At 54.0% G+C, this 15,777-nt stretch overlaps 1 protein-coding gene across 1 annotated transcript in view; it reads right to left on the bottom strand.

Annotated features, from left to right (window-relative positions):
• The window catches only part of NRAP (nebulin related anchoring protein), a 60,857-nt gene that overhangs the window by 33,869 nt on the left and 11,211 nt on the right, over window positions 1-15,777 (bottom strand). Inside the window, exons 6-11 of the mRNA XM_078597464.1 lie at window positions 15,013-15,096; window positions 13,961-14,065; window positions 4,835-4,936; window positions 3,890-3,985; window positions 1,150-1,266; window positions 547-651 (exon numbers count right to left, since the gene is read on the bottom strand). Coding sequence (XP_078453590.1) covers window positions 547-651; window positions 1,150-1,266; window positions 3,890-3,985; window positions 4,835-4,936; window positions 13,961-14,065; window positions 15,013-15,096 — 609 coding nt within the window. The remainder of the gene's footprint in view (window positions 1-546; window positions 652-1,149; window positions 1,267-3,889; window positions 3,986-4,834; window positions 4,937-13,960; window positions 14,066-15,012; window positions 15,097-15,777) is intronic.

Genomic DNA, 15,777 nt, shown 5'->3' with positions numbered 1-15,777 from the left:
TTTTACATCACGTCATTCGTGCCAACAAGGATCCCGCAACGCTCGACGTAAATTTGTTGACCCCCGTACTGTTTGGTTCTTTCGGTAAAGTCACGTAGGTAGAAAAGTTTAATAAAAAAAAATAATATATCACGGAGTTTTTATACCTACGTGACTTTACCGAAAGAACCAAAGAGTATGGATTCCTGCAGTCACGAAAGATTCAAATCAAGATCGTTGACCAATGTCTTTTTTTTTGTCTCGGCCTCGCTGTGCGCTGCGTTGCACCGCTAGCTGAGTAGTTAACCTCGTTAAACTCAATAAATGACGTTTGGAGTCGGACGTTCATCCTGGCTCCGAGGGTTTATTGAACGCGAGGTTAACTACCCAGCTAGCGGTGCAACGCAGCGCAAAAAGTAAAATTCGCGTCGTGCAGCCCCCCTCCACCCAACGCGCGGGTCGAATGAAGCGAAGTGTGACCGCGAAGCGTGAAGAGCCGCCACGTTTCCGCGAGGGCCCAACCGGAGCGCGCGGTGGGATCCCGGGCGCTGCGTGTGCGGCGCTCACGTCGCTGGCGAGATCCCCGGCCTTGCTGGCGCTCTTGAACTGCTGCGTCTCGCAGTAGTTCACGCTGTGCCCCTTGGCGCTCTTCATGTCCCTCCGGTACGCGTTCTGTCGAAAGTGAGGGGGGGCACAGGGGGGGTGGCACGGGGATTGCCCGCGAGGGGTTCACGCTCAGCGGAATCGCAACGCAACGGCTGCGTTGCCGTTGTCGTTGTTGTTGTTTTACTTTACTCTCACTGATGCTGGATACTCGACCTGCAGTATACAACCCGCATAAATATAACGTGATCATTTTTTATGATTATAAGTTGATTTCATATTTACTGTATTATTAGTCGTTGGCAGTCCCTCGGGGTCCGAAGATGATGTCCATCAGCTTTGGTGGTGGCTCTTGACGTGGCTGAGGAGTCCAATTCTGGATCCGCGGCTCTTTGGGCATTGGTAGAAAAACCTTTTTCCAAATCTAGATCGCTCAAATGGCAGGTTGGCCTCGAACATGCGGCTCCAAACGGTCTAACGGAACTGAGATTCTTCAGCTTCACTTGATTGCATTATAATTATGGTTGTTGTTGTTATGAGTGGTGGTGATGTGGCTGTGGTACTGACCTCACTGACGAGCTTGTTGACCTTCTGCGTGCGTTGCAGCTCCAGGTTTCCCTCACTGTGCAGCGAGTGGAACCGCGCAGCGCCCTTCATCTGCTCCCTCCCTGCCTTGTATTTGACCTGCGCACGACGCACGCGCGAGCGGGCTCAGACGACGCTGACCAACATCCCTCACCGACATCGCTCACCTCTACACCAATGGAACCTCATTTGCCAGTAGAAAAATATGATAATTGTTTTTTTACCCTTTTATCTGGCAACAAAACTGACACCTTTTTTACAAGGAGTCATGTTTACATAGACCACAATACCTGCAGTCGTAATGCAAACAAAAAACACAACTCTGATAATGTATGCACTGTCCTTGAAGTTGATTGGTCCACACCCGAGACAGCTTTCCTTCGAGCCTAGTCTCACATGGTGTTGGACCAGATGACGCCCAAAAGGTGCAGGTGTCAAAAAGGTGTCAGTTTTGTTGGCAGATAAAAGGGTAAAAAAAACAATTATCATCGCTCACCTCCCCACTCACACACAAACGATCGCTCACCCTGCCTGCTGCCCATCACCACTCCGCTTGCTCACCCGCTAATTCCCGAGAAGGCTGCTGTTTGTTATGCGACACGATGAGGACCAGTTGGCAGCTATGGAGGTAACTGAAAACCGAATTTAAATAACACTCCGACTGCAATTAGTCACTCTGCATGGAGCAGGGAGAGGAAAGTACAGCCTCACGCGTACACTGATACTCAACCCATACCCCTTTGGCACATCGCTATGGAAAAAAAAAACTAAACTACCCTGGCATCTTCCAAGAGTCTTAATTTCCAAGAGTTTTGTACCCTTATGTTTTTAACGTAAGCCCCTAGGCACACTCATTTCAGTGCAGCCAACCGGGATTTGATTCCAACGGGGGAGGGGGGGGGATTGACTGCACCTCCATTATTTTTGGTTCTTTCGGTAAAGTCACGTAAAAGGGAAACAATAAAATAATAAAACTATAAAACAATATTTATATTTTGTATTATTTCCCTTCTACGTGACTTTACCGAAAGAACCAAGAATATGAATCCCTGCAGTCACGAAAGCTTTAACCTCTATTGACGGACTATTTCATCGTTACGGTGCCGCGGCACGAGACGATGATGACGCGGCTTGACGCGGCTTGAGTACCAAGGGTAGAGATGCAGTCCCACGGTATCTCGGTTCAAGCCACTGCTGGCGAAAAGTCCTCCGGCTCGAGGCAACTCTCGAGAAAGCCCCTCTGGAGGGTGTTTTGAATCAATCAACCACGCTGTCCGGACGCCGCTAGAACAGGGGTCGGCAACCTGCATCTCCGGAGCTTCGTGACCGTCTCATATTGACGTGCCATTGTGGCTCCTGAAATATCACTTTTGCATAAATTTTTAATAAAAGGCTCCAAATGTTTCGATTTAAAGCTTTCGTGACTGCAGGGATTCATCTTCTTGGTTCTTTCGGTAAAATCACGTAGAAGGGAGATAATAAAATAATAAAAATAAAACATAATAAAATAATACAATTCTCACGACATTTCGGCCACAACGCAAGCAGCCGTCCTCAGGTGAAGAACAGGTCTGTCGGAAAGACAGCGTCTGAATGAACACCACCAAGCTTGGCAGCGTATATTTAAGCTGGGTTAGGGGAGGAAGATCGCCTTGTCAAGGCTCTTCATGTTATTTCGGATGCCGACTCCTGGCATAGAAGTGGGAAAACCTACAATTTACACCCAGGTATTTAAAAGGAAGTGCCCCCCGTAAATTAGTGGGAAATAGCTCATTTCGACGAGAGGTCACGAGGTGGGGGGGGGGGGGTGGCAGTGGCGTGTGGGTTGGCGGTGTGGCTAATTATAACCGTACAGTTTAATGGGGGTTACGCGGTCGCAAATAACCGCGGGGACGCTCCCGGCTGGCACGACAGGCCGGTCCACAAATCTATCTGGAAGATTCTCCGAAATGCGTGGGGCATGCATCACCCTCCGAAAACTCCGCCGGCTTCGTGGGCCAGTGTTAAATTACGGGCTCGTGCAGACCTTGTATGAGCCTAACTAGCACCTGGCTCAGCCAGAAAGTACTTTGTCAAGGACTGTTTTATCCTCTTCGAATCTCACGGGACTTACATCTTAGAGCTCCAGGGTCCTGCCTGCATATCCACACGGCCTCTGTACTCGGGTGACAAAAACTGCGCTTGCCACCGGCGTAACCAGATTTCTGCCACCAGATTCCCCGATCGCTAACCGCAACCACATGGCAATTCCACCATCGCCTCCTCCATCACCTACTCAATCGCGGACACCACCACCACCATAACCATCATCCTCAAACGCCCGTCTGCCTTCTCTGCCACCAACACCACCACATCGCCACCACCATCAACAACACCATTACCGCCACCAAAGACAAACACCAGCATCACAAAAACACCAAAACAGCACCACCACCTTCTCCAGCACCCCTCCAGTAATCATAATTTTGACAACAACAACTGCCGCTCTCCACTAAGTGGCGGTGACGTCACCACAGCTCTTGTGCCATGCTAGGTGCACTTTGAGGCCACATTTCTCATCACCAGCTCCCACTGTTAAATGAATACGAACACTGCTTTCGCTGTGCCCCCAACGCCCCCTGCCCCCCCCCCCCCCCCGTGTACATCCCACCCCTCCGCCCCCCGTGCCCCCCCCCCACTCCCCCAGCAGGCGAGGCAGTAGTCGGGTAGGAGAGGCACTCACGTCGCTGGCGAGCTCGTGGGCCTGCTTGGCGCAGCGGTAGCCTGGGGTCTCGTTGGCCGGGAACGAACCGCGGATCTTTCTCAGCTGACGCCCCTCCTGTCGGACAACACGCACGGGGGGGGGGAGGGGGGACATTGGAGTCTGTGCATCGCCTGAATAAGTCTCGGAGCTTTTGCACACGCAATGCACACGCGTGTGCGTGTGTGTGTTGTAGAGGTTAGTGCTTTGCTGCGCTGCGAACCTGACGACCCCGGGGTTCGATTCTCGCTCATGGCCAACACCGGTGACGATTATCTTAACCGGTCCTGGGCCTCCCCTGGATCGACTCAGCCTCAAATGAGTACCTGAGTGCGATGTGTAAACATCGCCACTGGGGAGACAAAGGCGGCCGGGCGTGGTGTTGGCCACCCACCCCCCTCGTGTGCCGTGCCGGCCTTCATAGGTGTTCGCTAACAGCACTTGCCCCTACAGTCTGTTAAGGCTACACGGGGGGGGGGGGGGGGTCTTTGTCTTTGTTGTTAAAAAAACACACAGTGTGCACACGCATAAAAAGATACAGATCCCCCATATAGCCTTTACAGACTGTTGGGACAAGTGCTGTTCTAGAGCACCTACGAAAGCCGGCACGGCACACGAGGGGTTGGGTGGCCAACACCACGCTCGACCGCCTTTGTCTCCCCAGTGCCGAACCAGGCACTTATTTATGACTGATCCAACCTAGGGGAGGGCCAAGGACCAGTTCAGATAATTGTCACTGAGCCGGAAACGTACTCGGGTCGTCGAGTCTGTAGCACGGTGCGCTAAGGGAGCATTCCATTGAGTAGGTACGCAAAAACCTGTCAAAACTTGACCCCTACCCACATCGGGGGAGCAGTGGTTAGGGTCCCTTAGCCTATCGCTGAATTTGCTTATTACGAACGCCTCGTGCCATCCTGACCCACCCACCTGTTGCTCCTCGATGACTCTCTGAGCGCCGGCGGTGATCTCCAGCCCTCCGCTCGCCTGGTGGCCCTTCATCTCCTTGTCGTACGCCTCGCGATACTTCACCTGCTCGCGCACGCAGCCCCGGACACCCCGCTCGGTCTGGCACCACTCATCCCGGCCACACCGCCCGGCACGGCATCACTCGGGCCGGGCCGCACTACTAAGCATGGCACCACGCAAAGCGGACGCACCACTTGGCACGGCAGCGCGAAACTCGCTACCGGCCACACTTCGGCAGAAAGACCAGCACGCACTAGAACGTCAGCCGTGGGAAGAAACGCGAGCAAACGAGACCACCGAAGGAGAGACGGAGCGGTAATCTCAGGGAAGCACGTGGGAGTGTCGTGGATTCACAGTGCATCACGAGGCGCTTGTCAAACAAAAGGATTTTTTTGTTTGTTTTAAGAATGATCAATACATTTAGATTTTACCGGACTCTCATCGTGGAGATGGAGCAATGAAATCAGCTCGTGTGCAGTTGCCAGGTGGATTGTTACATTGCAGGAATGTGAGAGACTGCGACGGCTTTGGGAGGCCTTCGTCCAGCAGTGGATTGAACATTGCCGACGATGATGATGATGATGAGTGGTGGAAAAAAATACTAAACGTTCACCATCATAGCTAACTCCAGAAATGCACGTATTCATTAATTTGCAAGCTGTGCACAACTTTGAGTGGCTGTACACCCAATTGTCTAAACGCTTCTCAGTCCCAACGTACTTTGCGCAATAGCTGACTTAAATCCTCAGTAATTTTACGTGTCGAATGCATTTCCGAGTTAAAAAGTGCCAAACAACAGATTGCAATACTAGTTTTGAAGAAAAATTGTAATTGTGAAGTATTGGAAAATGACGGCAGGAAACTCCTTGACGGGAACACACTTCTTTTATTAAATCTTGACTTGTAACAATACAACGCGTGGCCTCTCTTCTTCACAATGCGCTTCTCTTGACTCTGGATTCTGTGCTGCCGGCTCTCTGTGCCTCGTGTAGACTCCGCGCCTCGGCTACACTCCTCTCTCGCCTCGTGTAGACTCTGCGCCTCGGCTACACTCTCCACTCGCCTCGTGTAGACTTTGCATCTCTCTCTCTGGCTACACCGTATGCATACTCGGCTCGTGTAGACCTTCCTCTCTCGCTGGCTACACCGTATGCATACTCGGCTCGTGTAGACCGTTCTCTCTCGCTGGCTACACACTATACATTACTCAGCTCGTGTAGACCGTTCTCTCTCGCTGGCTACACACTATACATTACTCAGCTCGTGTAGACCGTTCTCTCTCGCTGGCTACACACTATACATTACTCAGCTCGTGTAGACCGTTCTCTCTCGCTGGCTACACACTATACATTACTCAGCTCGTGTAGACCGTTCTCTCTCGCTGGCTACACACTATACATTACTCAGCTCGTGTAGACCGTTCTCTCTCGCTGGCTACACACTATACATTACTCAGCTCGTGTAGACCGTTCTCTCTCGCTGGCTACACACTTATACCTTACTCTCCTCTACTCTCCATTACTCTCCTCTCCGGGCTCTATCTCTGCACCTTCGTCTTCATTCTTAGATGGTTCCACTTCTGCCCCTGCTCCTCTGTGCATCACCTTATATACCCCTTCTTCCCGGGAGACGGAGCGGATGCGGACCTCAACGTCGGCACCGCTCCTCAGTTACCCAATCCCCACGCGCTATCCCTACGATCCGGTTCCGCTCAGCGCGTGTTTCCACTCCCCGACCAATCACACCGCGCTGCTACCCGATCACTCCCTCTGCGCGCGTCACCGGCACACAGCCAATCAGCAGCACTACCCCCACCCGCGCACTGACGCCTGCTCCTCCCCGTCAGCGCGCGTCACCACACACACACCCGTACATACGCGCTGGCACACGACATATACACCCAGCGCGTATCACCACTACATCACCCCCTCCCACATAGCTCGCAGCCGGCCCGGCTGCTAACAACAACCAACCGCGACGATAAAACGACAACCAACAAAAAAAACCCCGTAACCCCCCGAGTGTGCCCCGTAACATAACACAACAACAACAACAACAAGAATAACTATGTACAGATTGACAATGAACCCGAAAAGTCAACAATAACACGATACGAGCAAATTCGAAACGAACGCGCCCCACGTCCCTGCGACTACACGCAGTGACGAGGCGCTCCAACTGCCCCGACTCCTCACGAGGCAGGTCATGCAAAGTAGCACGACCTGGCGCGAGTCCGTCTGGCTGGTCCATCGTATGGGGCGGGACACTGACGACCGTCCGGCGGTTCCGGCTGCTCCAGACGGCGCGGAACGGGCCTGAAAGGGCCGGCCCCGCCGCGGAGATCCGGCCGCCGGTGATCGGCAGCTGTCAGTTCCGAGACACCTGGGAGCAGATCAGGCGAAAATACGTGTGGATCAGGCAGAGACATTTCCCCCTCTGGGTCGCCGGTCACGTCACACGCCCGGCCATCACGACACAAGGGGAGGCCATATGGAGGCGAGAACGGTTTCAGTCGGGAGGGGTGAACGTACCACCGGCGCTTTCCCCACTTTATCTGAACGCACTGGGGCCGTGCAACGCGCACGACCTCCACGGGTCCCCTCCACGGTCTCAACAATTTAGGCGACGTAGCCAAGGGTGCCTGAGGGCAATGCAGCCAGGCCCTGTCACCTGGTTTCCATTCGTGCATGGACACCTTCCGTGCCCGCAACCGTTCATTAGCAATTTGGCGAGCCCGCGAATTAAGCCGCGCGGCCTCCCTCGCCTCTGTCAGCTTGTGAATATTAAACTTAATATGTTCTGCCAAATTAGAATTAGTTCGTGGAGCGGACAGGCCAAGTTGCGTTTCTATTGGCGGGTCAGCTTCCCGACCGTACATCAAATAGAATGGGGAAAACCCCGTAGCTGCATGGGGGGCCATTCTATACGCGGCAAGGACTCCCGGGACCTGCAGGTCCCAATCTACATGTGCCTCGCACACCTGCTGGCACAGCATGGAAGTCAAGGTTTTGTGGAGTCTCTCCACCATCCCGTCAGTCTGCGGGTGGTACGGGGAGGTACGCACCTTCTTGGTACCCAACAGATCGCACACCTCTTGCAACAATTTACTCGAAAATTTTTTACCTTGGTCGGTCAGCAGGCGTTCGGGAGCCCCCTTGTCCAGGACATAGCCCTGGACGAAGGCATCCGTCACAGCCGCTGCCGACTGGTTAGCGAGAGGCCACGCCATAGGCCATCGGGTAAAGTATTCGACCCCCACTAACAAATATTTATTCCCTCTCGGCGTGACTGGGAAGGGCCCCAAAATATCGAGTGCAACGAGCTCGTTGGTACGCGAGACCTGAATAGATTGCAGCGGTGGATTAGCTGCCACGGCCGGTGGTTTACGCCTGGCGCACTCAACGCACCCCTTCAGAATATGCACCACATCACTTCCCATTCCCGGCCAGTAATAGTCACGCTGAAGCAGGGCAAGCGTCTTGTTAACTCCCAAGTGCAAGAGGCGTTCGTGTGCCGCCAAGACAACCCTCCCCCTCACAGCGGAAGGCACCACGAGTGCGTTCCGCCGGGACAAACTGTCCCATTTCAATAACACGCCCCGCTCAAGTACATAGGAGCCGGTACGCTCCTGGTCCCCCTCGGGACCCCCAACCTTGCGGCTCAATGCTAGCAGCGAGCTGTCCGCCATCTGGAGGCGGCCCCATTCGCTGAGCGACAGCGAGAGCAGCGAGTCCCGACCCTGAGAGGCAGTGGAATCATCCCCGATCGGTGCGCCCGCTGTCGCAGCCAGTGCCCCCATCTCCCCCGCAAGCGTCGGTTTACAGCGCGCCGATCCCGACAAACACGCGCATTCATCACAAGGCAACAACCGCGACAAGCAATCGGCATTCGTGTGTCGCAACCCCTTACGGTACGTAGTCGTAAACTGATAGTCCTGGAGGACTTCCAACCAACGCGACAACTGGCCCGAGGGCTGGGCGACCCTCAATGAATACTGTAGCGCCGCGTGGTCCGTTCGGACTGTAAAGTGACGACCATAAAGATATGGCCTAAACTGCTGCACAAAAAAAACAATGGCAAGCAGCTCGCGACGGGTGACACAGTAGCGCTGCTCCGCCGGAGACAACACCCTACTACCGTAGGCGACAACTCTTTCGACACCCCCAACGACTTGGGATAGCACCCCCCCAATGCCCGTGTTGCTAGCATCCGTGTCCAGCAAAAAGGGACTGGCAAAATCGGGATAACACAAGGGTGGGGCACCCACCAAGGCGTCCCGGAGGGAGCGAAACGCGGCCTCCTCCTCCGGTCCCCATTTGAACTTCACTCCCTTCGCCGTTAGAGCGTGCAAGGGTTTTGCAATAGTGGCGAAGTGCTCAACGAACCGCCGATAATAAGAAGCAAACCCGATGAAACTACGCACGTCGGAAACGGACGTAGGTGTCGGCCACGAACCGACACAATCCGTCTTCGCGGGATCGGTGGAGATCCCCGAAGAATCGACAATGTGACCCAAGTATCTAACGGACCTACGAAGGAGGTGACATTTGGCCGGTTTAAATTTCAACTTAGCCGATCGCATTCGCAAGAACACCCCTCTCAATCGCCGGAGGTGTTCCTCAAACGTTTTACTGAAAACAATGACATCGTCCATATAAATCAAGCATGTATCCCACTGCAAGCCCGACAAAACCAGCTCCATAAGTCGCTGAAACGTCGCTGGAGAGGAGTGAAGTCCCATGGGTAACCGGTTAAACTGGAACAGCCCCCCTGGAGTCCGAAATGCTGTCTTAGGTTTCGACTCTTCGTCGAGCGGCAACTGCCAAAACCCCGATAACAAATCAAGAGTCGAAAAATATCGCGCACCAGACAATGCATCGAGGGACTCATCCATCCTGGGGAGCGGATACGCGTCAGCCACAGAGATCTTATTCAGGCGACGGAAATCAACGCAGAATCGCAGGGACCCGTCCTGCTTCTTAACCAGCACAATAGGCGCTCCCCACGGGCTAGAGGAGGGCGAAATAATATCGGCTTCTAGCATATCGTTAACAGCCGACTGAACATGTTCCTTCTCCACGGGACTCAGTCGGAAGGGATTTAGCCTGACCGGCGCCGCATCGCCCGTTTCAATGTGATGGTGCAACAAATCCGTGCACCCAATGTCATACTTATGTTTACTGAATACATCAGAGAATTCAATGAGCAACTCGCGCAGCGCACCCAACTGCGCCGCCGACAAATCGTCCGAGGCGGCACATAACGAATGGACCCACTCAAGGTCTTCCCTTGGCTCAACGTTCCGCGCGGGGCTCGAGCCCACCTGCGCAACCAACCCATCATCCCCAGGGACCTGCGCCGCGTGAGCCAGCACGGTGCCCTGCGGAATGACAGCTGGTCGCGACCCCGCGTTCAAAACCATCACAAACGGATCCCTGTCAGCCCGCACCAAAGTGTGAGCCACCGATAAATCAAGACCCCCGACAGCCTTGTTAGAAGGACCCAAAAGCATACTCTGTCCCGAAGCCTCCCTCACCCATGGTTTCCGCAACCGGAGGGGAATCAACATCTGTGAACCCGGGGGCACTTGCACTGTCTGCGTCGCCACCGCTTGTATCGTAGCGCACGCCGTCCGAATGTCAGTAGGGCCCGTCAAAAATGAAATCCGGCGACCCGATGGCAGTTCAATGCATCGTTGATCGATAAGAATTTTAATGGGCATTTTAGCCAAAAAGTCAGTGCCCAAAAGACACGGAACTGCCAAAGAAGACGAAACGAAAACGGGTCCCGACAATTTGATATCTCCAATGCAAATGGACGCCCTAACCTGACCGATAATGCCCAACGATCCCCCATTAGCGGCGTAAAATGGCACATCCACTGGAAGCAGCGGACGACATTGGACCGGAAGAATATTATAAATGAGGTCCGATATAATAGTTGCCGATGCCCCCGTGTCCACTAACACCCTAATCTCAACCCCATCAATAGATCCCGTAACAACGGACGAACCCGCCGAAGCAGCCACAATTCTATGCCCCAATTCCGCCCATTCAATGTCTCCCTGGTCCCGGCCGAACCCCCCTCGCCGAACCGAATCCCCGAACCTTAACCGGCCCTCCTCCGCCGCAACGCGGCGTCCCATGTGTGCCGAATAAACAGGCCGAGCGTGTGAGGTGCCGCGACTTGCCGGGGATTGTAGAGATGACTTGGGCTCTCGGTCGTCGTCCAGCCGAGCTCCCATGGCGCGCTGCCGCGGAGCGCGGCACCCGGACGCCACGTGGCCCCGGAGGCCGCAGTTATAGCACGTGACGAGGGTCGGAGTAGATCTTGGTTGCTCCGACTTTCGGCCCGATCGCAGAGGCGACCGGGCCCCCGGCCTCCAGTCCCCTGGTCGTCCCGTGGCGAACGCCTCCTCTCGTGGGCTGACGACTTGGGGTTCGGCGACCACCAAACCCGGGGCTGCGACGACAGCAGCGTTGCAACCAACGCCTTGCTTCCGTTGTAGGGCCTCGTGCGCTTGAATACTCGTGGCGACTCTCAAAGAAGAAATATCAATCTCGTCAGCTGTGTTGATAGGGACCCCCAGGTCCTGCGCCAACTTGAGCAGCTGCTCCAAAACCATCGCGTCTTGGCCCTCCTCGTCCATCCGAGGGAACGCAGCATCAGCAAGAGCCAGCAACGCCGTGCGATAGGCCAGCGCGGTCTCCGTGGCCGCTTTCCGTCTTGCGTAGAACTGATGGCGGCACGTAGAGGGAGGCCCGTAGACCCTGGCCAACAACCCCAGCGCATCCTTCAGCGTGGAGCGGTCCGACTTCCGGGCAGCCCTGAAGGCCGCGAGCGCATCGTCGTCCAGCATGGCGGGCAATGCCCGCAGCGCCGTAGCATCGGACCACGCTGACATCTCTTGATGCGCCAAAAACCTTCGCTGAAATTGGCCCCAGTCTCCGCCTTCCGCCTTGAAGGCTGACAACGTGGGCAGGCGCTGCTGAAAAATGAAGTCATCCGCCTCGTGGTTCCTCTCCGCCTGTCCGTCGGTGTCTAAGATGGCGGCTCCAGCAGCAGACGTAAGATGGCGGACCCCCTCGCGCGCTGATGACGTCGATGCGCGCGCTTGGGAACCCACCACCACGTGGCGCTCGCCGTTCCCGCCAAAAGTAGGCCCAGGCGCAATGGCGGGAATCCCCCATTCGTTTTGGCGGGAATCTGCGGGGCGACCTTGTAAAATGTCCCCCACCGTCCCCGCTCCTCCCGACGAGCTGATCTCCGCCAAGATGGACGCGGCGGCGAGCAGCAGCTCCGCCAGTCGGGAGTGCGCCTCACGAAGCCCGGCGTCTGTCCCCGGTCGCTCGGCCGGCGCCGTCGACGGACCCTGCAGCGTGGGCAAGTCCTCTTCCTCACCCCCCGCCACCAGCGGCCCCGAGTCGTCCAGGTCTTCCTCGCGGTCAATCCCGTGGGTCCTACGGGTCTTCCTCGTCTCCATACTTGGAAGCCCGTTTCACTTCTGACGCCAGATGAAGTATTGGAAAATGACGGCAGGAAACTCCTTGACGGGAACACACTTCTTTTATTAAATCTTGACTTGTAACAATACAACGCGTGGCCTCTCTTCTTCACAATGCGCTTCTCTTGACTCTGGATTCTGTGCTGCCGGCTCTCTGTGCCTCGTGTAGACTCCGCGCCTCGGCTACACTCCTCTCTCGCCTCGTGTAGACTCTGCGCCTCGGCTACACTCTCCACTCGCCTCGTGTAGACTTTGCATCTCTCTCTCTGGCTACACCGTATGCATACTCGGCTCGTGTAGACCTTCCTCTCTTGCTGGCTACACCGTATGCATACTCGGCTCGTGTAGACCGTTCTCTCTCGCTGGCTACACACTATACATTACTCAGCTCGTGTAGACCGTTCTCTCTCGCTGGCTACACACTATACATTACTCAGCTCGTGTAGACCGTTCTCTCTCGCTGGCTACACACTATACATTACTCAGCTCGTGTAGACCGTTCTCTCTCGCTGGCTACACACTATACATTACTCAGCTCGTGTAGACCGTTCTCTCTCGCTGGCTACACACTATACATTACTCAGCTCGTGTAGACCGTTCTCTCTCGCTGGCTACACACTATACATTACTCAGCTCGTGTAGACCGTTCTCTCTCGCTGGCTACACACTTATACCTTACTCTCCTCTACTCTCCATTACTCTCCTCTCCGGGCTCTATCTCTGCACCTTCGTCTTCATTCTTAGATGGTTCCACTTCTGCCCCTGCTCCTCTGTGCATCACCTTATATACCCCTTCTTCCCGGGAGACGGAGCGGATGCGGACCTCAACGTCGGCACCGCTCCTCAGTTACCCAATCCCCACGCGCTATCCCTACGATCCGGTTCCGCTCAGCGCGTGTTTCCACTCCCCGACCAATCACACCGCGCTGCTACCCGATCACTCCCTCTGCGCGCGTCACCGGCACACAGCCAATCAGCAGCACTACCCCCACCCGCGCACTGACGCCTGCTCCTCCCCGTCAGCGCGCGTCACCACACACACACCCGTACATACGCGCTGGCACACGACATATACACCCAGCGCGTATCACCACTACAATTGTATAATGATGAGCAACACGCCAGCAAAGTTGTCAATCAGTGCACGTCGCTTGCTATACCACAAGGATCATAGACACTGCCAGAAATCCCGCGGGAATAACAAAAAAAACAACAATGCCACAAGCCAACACAACCCCATCAGGCCAATGCAGATGCTGTGGAAGCTACGGCAAACCACGTCGGACCGTTCGGTGGAGCGCATGCAGACTGCTGCATCAAAAACGAAATGTAGTTGTAAATGAACATCTCCGTATTAAATCCAGGTGCGCGCCCTCCTTCACGGCGGCCATCAAGACAGCTCAAGTCCGTCGGCAATGCCGTGACGAGGTCGTTTATCGGCTGGCTGCATATTAGCTGCCAGCGCCGATTAATAACAGGCTCCAACTAATAACGGTGCCAGTCAGTGCCGGATTAAGCTAGTGCTGGGCCTGTAGCATGATGTTACAAAAGGGGCGATCTTTGTACGCGTGCGCGCGGCTCACCTCGCTGGCGAGGGCGGATCCGACGCGCGCGTGCCGCATGTCCCAGCTCTCCGCCACGGACGTGAATTGATCCTTCTTCTCCTTGAACTCGCGCTTGTACTGCACCTGCACACACACACACACATCCATCCACCCACGAGGCAAGCGTAAACACTCTCACCCGCCTGTCTCGCTGTGACTTCCACTTATTACTGTTGTTGTTATTATATACAGCTTTTATCATTTTCACCGGAGGTAGCCAACCGCGCTCATCGGACGTGCGGGTGGAAGGGCAACAAACTAAACACAAAAAGTAGTTCTTAAAGAAGTGAGTGCTCAATATATTGTAGATTTAAAAGTGCATAGCTCCAGCGGCTTCCTAATATCGGAAGGAAGAGCGTTCCAGACGGCCGCAGAAGCGCATCTGAAAGCGCGTGATGTGGTGATCCGTCTTTGTTCGACGCCGAGACAAAAGCCGCTGCTGTGAAGATGACCGGAGTCTACGTGATGGTTTATGCTCCTTCACGATATCAGCAAGGAATTTTGATTCATTTGTGTCAAGCACTTTGTGCGTAACGAGTACGACCTTGGAACATATTGGTTGGGCATCCGGAAGCTACCTATGTGCTTCTTAATTCCATTCGCCTCTACGGGACTTTTTTTTGTTCCATTTGTGTGAGGTGCGATAGACATGAAGCAATCAATGACGGTTACGATGACGACGATGATATGGGTGTGTGTGTGTGTGCCCGTGGGGAGCGGTTGTGTAGCGGTTAGCGCGCTGCGCTATGAACCCGGCGACATGGGTTCGATTCCCGCTCACGGCCAACACCCAGTGACGATTATCTGAACCAGTCCTGGGCTTCCCCTAGGTCGACTCAGCCTCAAACGAGTACCTGGTGCGGTGTGTAGTAAACATCGCCACTAGAGAGACAAAGGCGTCGGGCGTGGTGCTGGCCACCCACCCCCTCGTGTACCGTTCCGGCCTTCATAGGTGCTCGCTAACAGCACTTGCCCCTACAGCCTGTTCAGGCTATACGGGGGATCTTTGTCTTTGTGCGTGCAGGACGTACATCGCTGACGTTCTTCTGTGCCTGCACCATGCGCTTGTACTCGGGAGTCTCCGTGTAGACGAGATTCCCCTCCACCAACATCTCCTGATGAGGGATGGGGGCATCGCGACCAAGGTTTATCTTGCACATTTTTTTTTTGAAAAAATTATCCTCAACCCATTCGTTAACAACACCGTCTTAAAAATAAAAATAATACAATATATGTTGACATTTTTTTCGCACCATACGTAGCCAACCGTGCTCATCGGAGGTGTGAAAGAATTTCAACATACAGCATGTAGAGATGCATGGCCTCCTGAGTTATCAGCTGTTTAAGCAAATCAACTTAGTAAACAACAACCCCACAGAGTTTTCTGAGTGTGAACGTTTGGAATACACAAACATACAATGGAATCTCCAGGAACATCACTTTGGGGTTTAAGAGTCAACTCTCAATTATTCAGGGTAAATGCAGGGGACCAAGATAAAATGAAAACACAAAAATGCAAAACGTTATTAAATTTTACGATGAAATGTCTTCTCTTCACTAAACACGTCGTATTTCACTGTCAGGTGGTGCATGGTCCTAACACAACTTTGACAAGATCTTTATACGGCCTAAACCAAATATAAACGATGAATCAATGTGTTATTGTTTACCTGTGTATAATGGGAGAAATATGTAAATAAAAAAATGCGCGTTCTGTTTGAATTGTTTCTAAAAGAAAGCGGTCAAAAGTGGGAACGGACTCACTGAGCCTCGACGAATGAGTAACATCTGACAAT

This window comes from Lampetra planeri, chromosome 9 (genome assembly GCF_965212315.1).
Source record: "Lampetra planeri chromosome 9, kcLamPlan1.2.h2, whole genome shotgun sequence".
Lineage (NCBI taxonomy): Eukaryota > Metazoa > Chordata > Hyperoartia > Petromyzontiformes > Petromyzontidae > Lampetra > Lampetra planeri.
This window is presented reverse-complemented; position numbering and strand designations above follow the sequence as displayed.